The sequence below is a fragment of the Pinus tabuliformis genome, chromosome 3_1 (assembly GCF_031772625.1).
Source record: "Pinus tabuliformis cultivar Carrire ecotype Pingquan chromosome 3_1, CPIR1, whole genome shotgun sequence".
In the NCBI taxonomy this organism is placed as follows: Eukaryota; Viridiplantae; Streptophyta; class Pinopsida; order Pinales; family Pinaceae; genus Pinus; species Pinus tabuliformis.
The window spans coordinates 967,624,390-967,635,142 of NC_142301.1; the positions used below are offsets into that span (position 1 = coordinate 967,624,390).

The 10,753-nt window shown below is 36.5% G+C and overlaps 1 protein-coding gene across 1 annotated transcript; it reads right to left on the reverse strand.

The window, feature by feature from the left end:
• Window positions 1-2,846: 2,846 nt before the first annotated feature.
• On the reverse strand, window positions 2,847-6,642 carry LOC149191033 (putative ubiquitin-conjugating enzyme E2 23). Its single transcript, XM_089410641.1, has 6 exons — window positions 4,996-6,642; window positions 4,319-4,660; window positions 4,162-4,231; window positions 3,622-3,761; window positions 3,187-3,498; window positions 2,847-3,089 (listed from the first exon to the last, which is right to left on the reverse strand). The coding sequence occupies exons 1-6, from the start codon at window positions 6,640-6,642 to the stop codon at window positions 2,847-2,849; spliced, it is 2,754 nt and encodes a 917-aa protein (XP_089266767.1).
• Between the last annotated feature and the right edge of the window lie 4,111 nt (window positions 6,643-10,753).

Consider the following 10,753-nt stretch of genomic DNA (forward strand, 5'->3'; position numbering starts at 1 on the left):
TAAAAAATTAAATATAAATAATATAACCTATTAAGGGTGCATGTGGATTTTTAGGTCCATATTTTGAAGCTTTCTCAAATACCACATCTAATATCACCTTCTATGGATCTTGAGCTTGTAAGAAAAAAATTTAAAAGAAAACATTATTGTTTATTTGAGTTGCATACTTAGTTTTACTTTTTCATTCACAACATACTTACCATTACTATGTTTAATAACATAAAAACATATTTTAAATAAGCACATGGTCCTCTCCAATTAATTACCAATTTATATATTCATCTCTCATCCCCAAAATATCTACTTAGGATAAGACATGGTCCTCTCCAATTAATTACCCAATTTTATATTCATATCACATTCCCAAATGTCCTCTCATGTTTACCTGGGAGAAGATAAGTCAAATGTAAGGATGAGGGAGAGTTTATGACATTAATGAGAGGTGGTTGAGGTGGAGAAGAGAAGGGGGCATAAAAGGGGAAGGATGAGGGGAGGAAGGGGGATCCTTGGTCTTGATTTTGGTTTTGGTTTGGCTGTGGTTTTGGAGGAATTGATTGAGAGAGAGAAGGGGATTATTATTCATCTTGGACACACTACATCTAATTGGACTTGGGCTCGAAGGGTTAGGGAACCTATGGAGGTTTCCTGGGCTAGGAAATACTTCCTAGTTGGGTGGGAGGTAAATCTAGTTGGTAGCCAAGAGGAGCGTTCCAGCAGGAGTAGCAGCTCAAGGGCATCTCCACCGAGCTATCGTACAGGTATTCCTCTATGCATAGATTACTCACGTGAGTGATTGAATTAAAATGTTCACTATTTAAATTGTAGGAATTAGATTTTAAAATGGTAAATTATCATCATTTAAATGTCTTGTCAGAAAATAAATAACTGCCCTTTTATTGCATTTAAAATTAGAGAATATAGATCTGGTAGAGGACCCTAAGAGAGGACCTTACAGTGCTTGACATTAGTTCATTTGAATTCACACTTGATAGATTATGTTAGATAAATTGGGAACCATTTTCATTAGTGGTGGTCTTCCTCATGTATGTTAAAGGGATCCCTTACCACTTGGTAATTAGATAGTCTACTCGCATGCTTGACATCATCTCATTCATTTGCATGTAGTGATTCATATAATTGGGATGAACCAAATACCTTGGGGCATGGGGCTATCTCACTCAAGCACATTACCTCCCCCAAGCTATGTTGGAGAATGTATATTTATACCTTGAGGGCCATCATTTGGGCATTGACATTGGTATCTTTAGCCCTACTAATATCTACTATGACAACGACCTACATTATATCATGATCGGTCCTCGATGACATGAGTTTGTAGTATGTTGCGTGGGCGACCATGCTCTCTTATTTTAGTACCGAGTATGGGTATACCTACCTTGGGGATATATATTATTTGTATTTTGTCTTTGAATTTTATATTCTGTTACAGGTTCCACCTCCTTGGTTCCCCCCATCTATCATACCCATATTCAACCATCAAATTCTGTTCTAATCTCATACATTAGGGGGCATATATTACAACTCAAAATGTCACAATCAAGGTTTATGATAACTGTAAGTGACACCCCCTTGGGTTTACTAATGGTTTTCCTCTTCAACATCCTTGAAACTTGTGGGGAGGGTTGCAATGCTTTAGTTACACAACAAAAGAGAGTTGAAGCAGATAGGGTTGGCAGAGCAAATAGACAAGGGTAGAAAAGGTCAAATTGATCAGTTATAGAAGATAAGGACGAAAACACCATATAAAATAGGGTCCAACAAGTGTCTATATATATTTTATCACTACTCCCAACCCATCTATATAAGCAATACTTTGCATACTTAGTTTTTATTTTTCATTCATATAATTAACAAGAAAAAAACTTGGTTATGTTGACACAGAGTAGTGTTCCTCCTATGACAATCTGATTGAATATCCCAATGTTGTTATGGTGGCTCGATTGCAGTGTTCCTACTGAATATGCCACCCTGCCAACTAGAAATCGCCTATCTAGCTTTCTAGTGCAAAGAAACCCCATGCAAAATTCATAAGTTTCATTTCCCTCCTAACTCATGTCCATACCGTAATCGTAGTGTATTCGAGTTCTTAGAGACAACACCCTCTCGTTCCCCCTTATCAAAATCCACTTCCTTCTTCAAAACTCTGTTTTTCCTTCCATCGACCCTCCTTTCCCCCACTTTTCATGACAAAATGATATCACGTTTAACTTTAAAAAAAAATTGCACTTATCTCCCATGAAAAAACACATAGACAATAGCTAACTTTTCATCAAAATCTAACCCATGGACCCTTCTTTTACAAAAACCTTTTTTGCTTTTTTGAAATTCATCACCACCTTGTCAAAAATCAGGCTCAAAGTTAATAACTAAAACAAAAAAAAATCATTAAATATTTAAATCTAGAAAGAAACGTTGCAAAGATTCCTTCATATCCACCAACCATGATAGCTAAGTTTAAATGAGAGGTTTTTGGAATTTGATAAACGAACCATATTACAAGAAAGGCAAATTAAATTGAGTTTATAAAATGGTACAAGAATAAGTATCACCAACTTCTAAAACAATTTCCCGTAATACAAATTAAATTGAATTCATAAAATAAAATAAGACAAAAATTAGTATGGCTCACTATTTGGATGGATAGAATCACACATATTCGATAATCTAAGAACATTGCACCAGGTTGGCCGCTGCAATCACAACTTCTGCTACAGTACATAGCTCTTGAATTCCACATCAAGCCTTTGAAAGACATAACCACATTTGTATTTGCCAAGTAAGAAGCCAATAGTTGATGGAATTTGACTTTAATGCATACGTTATGACTACTGAAATTCTTGGCAATCTAGTCCAATTTCAGTGAATGCTGCAATAAGTTTAGGAACAATTTTAAGTAATATAAGCTTGAAGCCAGCAGAAGTAGCACCCGGATTTTCAGACTCTTCTCCAACAATTGTACAATTCTCTGATAGTGATCCAACTGGAGCCCCTTTGATATAAGCATCACACGCACGAAGAATACAGTGACCGCGTTTTTGAAAATGCCCTTTAACAAACATCTCAAAATGCTGCACAGATGATGAGCATGGGTGTATTTAGAATCATTCCTAGACAAAGAATGATTAAAAAAGATAACTGTAAATGAAAATCTCGCGAGATTTCTACCTTTGGAGGCTTTCGCAATACGTACAACATTGACTTGCACGATAGGAGAAAAGAGTTTTCTTTGTAGGCTAACGAGTTCTTCTCCCCTATCGCTGAACCAATCTGTTTCTCAAATCCAGGTTCATTAAAATAAGGATTATCATTTAGTACCAATCCTTGAATAGAAACAAGTAGTTGTAAAACGTTTGATGACAACGGGTTCCACACTTCATTCCCTTTGCCTGTCCATGTGTTTAAAAGACTCAGACAGACTTTTCCATTCTTATATAGATTTGGATTCAACCGTAACCCACCAGAATGGTAGTAAGCTAACTGCAAAACCAACATATTGAAGCTAAATGAGACTGACTTCCATATTGAGTTAAAAAAAAAACAACTTGAGATCTCATTTATTTCACTTTAAAATCAAGCAGTTCTAGTTAAACTAATGCTTACAGGTGGTATATCGGGATATTCCGATGGAAAATGAATGTCAAAGAAGAAAAGTCCATCTTGATACGGAGTCCCGGCTGCTCCAACAATTACAGCTCTCAGCAAATCCATCCTATCCTCATATATTCTAACAAAAATTGTATCTGTCAATCAATGCAGAGTTTATAAATTACAAGTTAGAACAACCAGAAAAATAAAGAGCTCGAAATACTCTATGCCCATATTTTTATTTGTTCTAGTACACATCATGAGTACAACGTATTCTCATGAATAATTGGGTTACAAAATTTGTTACTTTGCAACTTCCTACTACTCAAGAGAAAACAAGAAAGCAATATTGAAAACTGAGAAGACAAAAGAGAAAAATAGCAAAATTGAAGGAAATATGACTGCCCAGAATAGCGTTTCCCTATTAGTGAATGTTCAAATATCACGAACTCATTTAATAAACCAGTGAAAAACGGTATTAGTGAATGTTCAAATATCATGAACTCATTTAATAAACCAGTGGAAAACAGGCCTGCATGGCTTAGGATGAGTTACCTGGTAAGTGTTTTTCAAGATTGTTCCATTCATGTTGAATTTTCTTCATCCATTTCCGCTTATTGATAGGCTGCACGAAGATGTTCAAAAGTTTCAATCATGACCCCCAAAAAATCACTAAACGGAATGAGAAAAGCATGCCCTTTGATAAATGTACCTGTATTGTTTCATTCCGATAAAAGTGATCCATAGCGTCACTTATACTATCAAAATGTTTAAATTGCCCTGCCTCATGACAACTACTGCTAGACAAGCTATGCACTGTATTTTCCTCATTTGTCTGCTCCATATCAATGTCTAGCGCTGTATTTTCTTCATTTGTCTGCTCCATATCAATGTCTAGCACTGTATTTTCCTCATTTGTCTGCTCCATATCAATGTGTAGCACTGTATTTTCCTCATTTCTCTGTTCCATATCATCTTCTTCAGCAGTCTCATCTTTATCATCATCTTCTTCTTCATCATCACTATAAACCACACATATTTGTCGAGGTGCCATCTACATTTAGAAAAAAAAATAAAAATAAAAATAACCTTTAGGTTATCATACTATCAAAGTAGTTTCATATTTCATATTGTAACCAAAGAGCCAATTGTTCTTCTTATGTAATGTTGGAATTCATATCTTGGATGCAGTGAAATGCATATTTAAAGAGATAAATCTTTTCTACGCAAAATCTCTGTATATTGAGACTAATAAAGGTAGCGTGATCAATTTCTCAGATAAGGGAGACAATGAAAATACATTCCTATGTAAGGGATAGTACTTCAGCAGACAATGAAAATACATTCCTTTGTAATATTCCACTATAAGGAAACAAGAAAATAACATACCTTTGACACTGTTCCGTCTGCCCATGCTACCTCTATGTATCCATCTTTAACACCTATGACGTTACCAATACACGATAGATAAGATTCTTCAATATTCTTGTCAACCTCTGCCTTTTGAGTTTTCTTCAGAGCTTTCTGGTGTGTAGATAGATCTGCAGTCTCAACAACGTTTTTGTGTCCTATTCCATCCCTAGATTCTATATGGTCACCCAACTGATCCACAATGCCAAGCACTTGATCTGCTTCCCCAAACACCAGAGAGTGAGGACGTATAACGATGGCCCCAACAAAGTAGTTATAATCTGGATGGTAAGCAAGCTCATACACACTTACTGACTCCTCTCCATCAAATTTTAGTGTATCTTGTGGACAATCCACCGCTTTCAACCACCTTACTCTTGCTATGCGTTCTTTTGAATCCACATTTTGCACGATTCCTACTCGTCGTCTTGATTCAGAAGCCTCGCAATCATCATCGTCCAAACCTTTTTCCACTACATACTGTTCAGGAAAGAAGTCATGATCCTCAACATCTTTGATGGTAATCAAGGTTGTAGAATCTACACCATATGCCCTTGTACCATCTTGCCATATGACATCTACCCTAGTCCTTTTATTGCCCACAAATAGCACATTATCTTTTTTGTGGGCAACAGTGTCATCTGTGGCAGGCATAGTAACTTCTAACATTCTCCTTTCAGACGCTGGAAGCAGACACCAGTCGCCTAGCTGCCAATAAACGTCTGAAAAACAAGATAATAGCTGTAGCTCTTTAGGGTGCTGTTTCTCTGCAGGAGTCAGGGAATTGCAATCAGGATTTGCTGCAGCAACCCAATCCACGGAAACTAATCCGACTTCCACATTGCCTACTGTACCTTCCTTGTTACTTTTTTTCCATGTACCACACAACCATCGAGCATTCTCGAAAACTGCCGATGAACTGCCCCAGACACGCTGCCCTGGAAAGTAAGGATAACGGAGATTATTGGGGATTGGAATAAGGCGGTCGGGTTCGGCCTTCATTACTTCGCATTTTGATCCGTCATCAAATAACACAGTCACATTATCAACCACTTCACCGACTCTTCCCACCCAAGGTCCATGAATGACATAATCACCGGGCATAAACGCCCTTATTCGCTGAAGATCTCTGCTGGAAACGTTTCTTATAGCATTAACTGATGTGGGACTTAATAAATCCACTGTAACATCCACGTTAACTACGATGCCTCTCTGTCCAGATGGATCTGAAGCCGTTGCCACAATATCACCATGGAAGATCGCCCTGTCAATCACCTCAAGCTCATCGGCTTTCTCCGTACTCTCCGAAAAATTCGTCCAAAAAATCCGTGCAGAGCCTTTTGGAATAGACTCGTCTTCACTCTCATCCTCCTCCGAATCAGAATCAGAATCATCGGCAACTTTTATTACAACGCCAATTAAACCTGTGTGTTGTACAGATTGGACTATGTCTTCTGTGTACACACCTACACCAAATTGCTGTGTTTGAACTTTTCGGAAAAGTCCTGCTGAATCGCATATAGAGTGTTTTTCCGAAAAATCTCCGTGCACTGAAGCATCATTACCGGGTGAGCTATCTGTGGATTTGGATGCATTGCTGTCTTCATTACAGTATGTGTCGTCCATTGGAAGCTTGCTTGTTAGCAAATTGCTGAAAGAGAAGGCAATAGTCAGAGGACCCGACTGCGCAGTCAATGTGTTAACTCCTTCGATTTTGATCTGCAAAACTTTTCTTGTAATAATTGTTGGATGTGTTTTTTTGAGCCGAGCCTCGCATGTTTATAGTTAGCCATGGGGACATCGGCTCTTTGCATGGGGTGCATGTCGTCGGCTGAAAAATAAATAGGCTGGGAATTCATTGAGTTGGGCGGTATATTTTGATTTTGTGGGTATATAATTAATGTTAGAATATTTGTTGTTTAGATGGTTAATTTTGTGCGCATATATAATTGCCGCTTAATTAACGATTTATAGTATTTATAGTATTTTAGATATTTGTTGTTTACGTGAGTTAGTAGCAGTTTATTTAAAAATAATAAGATAATTATTAATTATATATTTTTAAATGTATTTAATAAATAAAATATTTTATTTTCTAGACCTTTGTATTATTTGTATCTCACTTTTAGCTATCTAGAGGGTTCAATGATATTGTTTGAAGCAGTGGGGTGGTAAGTTTCAATGACATTAATTTTTTTCTGTCTCCATGGGTTTCGACGACTAAAGATTTTTTTTCCAAAATCTAGTGAGGATTTGTTTTTGAATGAGATTTTCTTACAAGATGATTTGGCCCTGCCACATTTTCAGGGGCTTGAACTAATTTTTTCAGCGGGAGTCATTGATGGTGGGGTCTCGACAATATTAGAGCTGATTATTTCAGAGCATAGGGCCCCCTTATCTCTGATTAAATTGAGGAGTTTCAGGAAGGATGGAAGGAAAGTATATCCCGTGACGGTGTGTTGTGGCTTCCTCCTAAGCTAGTTGTGTTGGAATTCCTAGGTGTGAGTGTGCAAAAATGAGTGGATTCGGATGATGCCTCTTTGGGGGTTCAACCTCAAGAGTTTGGAGTAGCTAATAAGCTTTGATTTCATTTGTCTCTTTGATCTTTTCATGAAAGTACATCACTTTCTCTGATATTGGAAACCTTATCTTGCTGTCAAAGATGACATCTTTCTACAATTTTCCAAGATATGCAGAACAAAAAACTTCCCTTGAAAGAATCTGAACATTCCCTCCTCGGTCTTCAATCAATGGAAACTTAAACAATTTTAAGTTCCTTTCACCTCGAACATTGTCGTCATGATGATGCTTAGCATTTCTAACATTGCACTTGGCTTGATTCTTGACCAAATGTAATTGCCATCGCCATGCACCATCCTTCTTCAAAGCCAAAAAACTATGAAACCCAAAGGAAGATGTTTTGGGACAAATTTCTTCTTTGTAAAATAGCCTTTGCATTTGCGTTTTGACCTCTGCATGCTTTAACATTGGCTTCTTGTTCATACCAATGTTCAACAATGAAGCAACATGTTCCAATCACACTTCATTTTGTTTACCCCTTTTAGGAGGCAACTTGTTAGAATCTTGAAACATCTTATCACATGAATTAGAAACCTCAACGGTATATATATATATATATATAAATAAATAAATAAAAATTAGCTCAATTACTCAAAGGATTCGTGAGCATGCTGCTGACATCAAGCATGGCAGGACTCACTCCTCTGCTTTGGCGGAGCATGTAGATAAATCTAAGCATCACATCTGCATTGATAGGTGTTAAAGACTAAAAAATCCATAGACAAATACATATAATATATATCACCAAGGTAGGTATACCCATAAAATATACTAAAAGAATAAAGCATGGTCATCCACACAACATATTACAAACTCATGTCATCGAGGACTGATCATAATACAATGTATGTCATTGCCATAATATATATTAGTAGGGCTATAGATACCAATGCTGGTGCCCAAATGATGGCCCTCAAAGTACATAATACATTCTCCAACGTAGCTTGGGGGAGGCAATGTGCTTGAGTGAGATAGCCCCATGCCTCAAGGTCTTCGGCTCATCCCAATTGTATGAATCACTACATGCAAATGAATGAGATGATGTCGAACATGTGGGGAGAATATCTAATTACCAAGTGGTAAGGGATCCCTTTAATAGACATGAGGAAGACCACCACTAATGAAAATGGTTCCCAATTTATCTAACATAATCTATTGAGTGTGAATTCAAATGAACTTATGTCGAGAACTTATAAAATTGGTCAACATGGGCTAGTAAGGGAAACCCACTATCAACAATGATGAAGACTTCCACTGAGGATGAAAAGCTCCAAGGTAATAGATTGTTTCTATATATACACCCTAAATAAGGTGTTGGCAATGATGAGAAGAGATCCATCAAAAGAGTCCCTTGATGTACCCCCCATCATTCAACATGAAATTGACACCAGGACTTCCCTTGAACATATAACAACATGACACAAGTGTGAACTTGACAACTTGGACTGAAGAATACCATACAAACATAGTGTTGACATAAGAGGCATCACAACAACCTAAGAACTAGAAGGGTAACCAATAGGGTGAGATATTGACTCAATAATAGAGTGACTATGCTAATGATGTGGTTCTAAATCTAGGAAAAGACAAAATGTAAGAGGATGACCCAAACAAGTGCCATGTTCAAGGGAGTCACAATGACCATGATAAAATGAAGAGAAATAGGCTCTTCCACCCTTTTCCCTTTTTGTATAGATGATCCCCTTCAAAGTTTAATGCGCATGAAAGAGAATATAAGTGAGCTTAATAGTGTCTTTTTAATTCAATTTTGATGAGATTGAAAAATAGTTAAAAGAATACTCAAATCTGTGTCTTTTTCATGAGTTTAATAGTGAGGTCGAAAAAGAGATAAAAGTACACTTGTGTCTTTCTTGTGGTTTAATGAACATGAGAATAGGGAAGAGCTTGCTCGCCGAACTTACTCTTGACTAACAAGTAGGAAAGAATGGAAAGAATTTGACATCTTCAAGTGATTTAATGAGCATGAAAAGAGTGAAAAAGAAGCTCGGGATTTTCATTGTTTAATGAGCGTGAAAATAAGACCAAAATAATGTTAATTCCAGATAGAAAAGTGGTATCATTGTATGGATTTAGTTCCTATGATAACAAAATTTGCCTAAGAAAAGCAAGAGAAAATGGCAAAGTGTATGGATATGGAAATCTACTCATTGCAATGAACTCTCTGAAAGGGTGAGACAGGTTGCAAGATGGAAGTAAGGTTGATGTGAAGGAAAGAGATCGAGCATGGCTACAAAGGTTGGAAGTGTGATGAAGGCAAGCAATGTTACGATAAAATCTAGCAAGACATTGAATACCATAGGCATAGGTGACCAAAAATCAACAATAAAAAGAGTGGGGATCCCCCTATAAGGGTAATAAATGGCCAGAAATAAAAGACAAAGAGAGGCATGAGGCTCAAGTTTGATGTCATGGTGGGATCTAAAGAGGATTCATATACCTTAAAATGAACATAGCATGGGAACTAAGGCAAAAATCGAGTGCTAATCTAGGGCACCCATGAAGGGTATATTTTACCACGCAAATTACGACATGCAAAAAGGCATGGTTAATGTTGCAACCTGATAGTGTTAGACCTGAAGCACATTGAAACGATATGGGAAAGATCAAAAAATGTAGTGGCAATATAAATGTGAATCCTAACCCAAATCCTATTTTTAAAAGTATACCTCAAGTCATAATGAAACGTGATACAAAATTCATGTTCTTTTCCAATAGAAAACCAAAAACTCCTTACATAATCATTAGTAGTGTGATAATATAATGAAAATACATTAAAAATACCCCAAAGAATGAAATATAGAACAAAAATACATTAAAAATACCCCAAGAATGAATTTGAATATATTAATATTTTTGTATATTTACAATAAGTGTATATTACAATGTTTTTCCTTTTGGGGAAAAGTTTACATTGGTTAAATTGGGCAATTCTTTAAAGATTGTGTCAAGAAACATATAGATAACACCAATCACAACTGCATCACTAAATCTTTCGTTGTTGAACATTTATTTTAGCTCTAATGATTTTTTTTAACAAACAAACTAAAATCTTGGCCTTAGCTCTTTTTTACACCTCTTACATTATCCTTAATCTGAATATGTGAACTTGAAGATTTTCAACAGTTTGTAAGTGAAA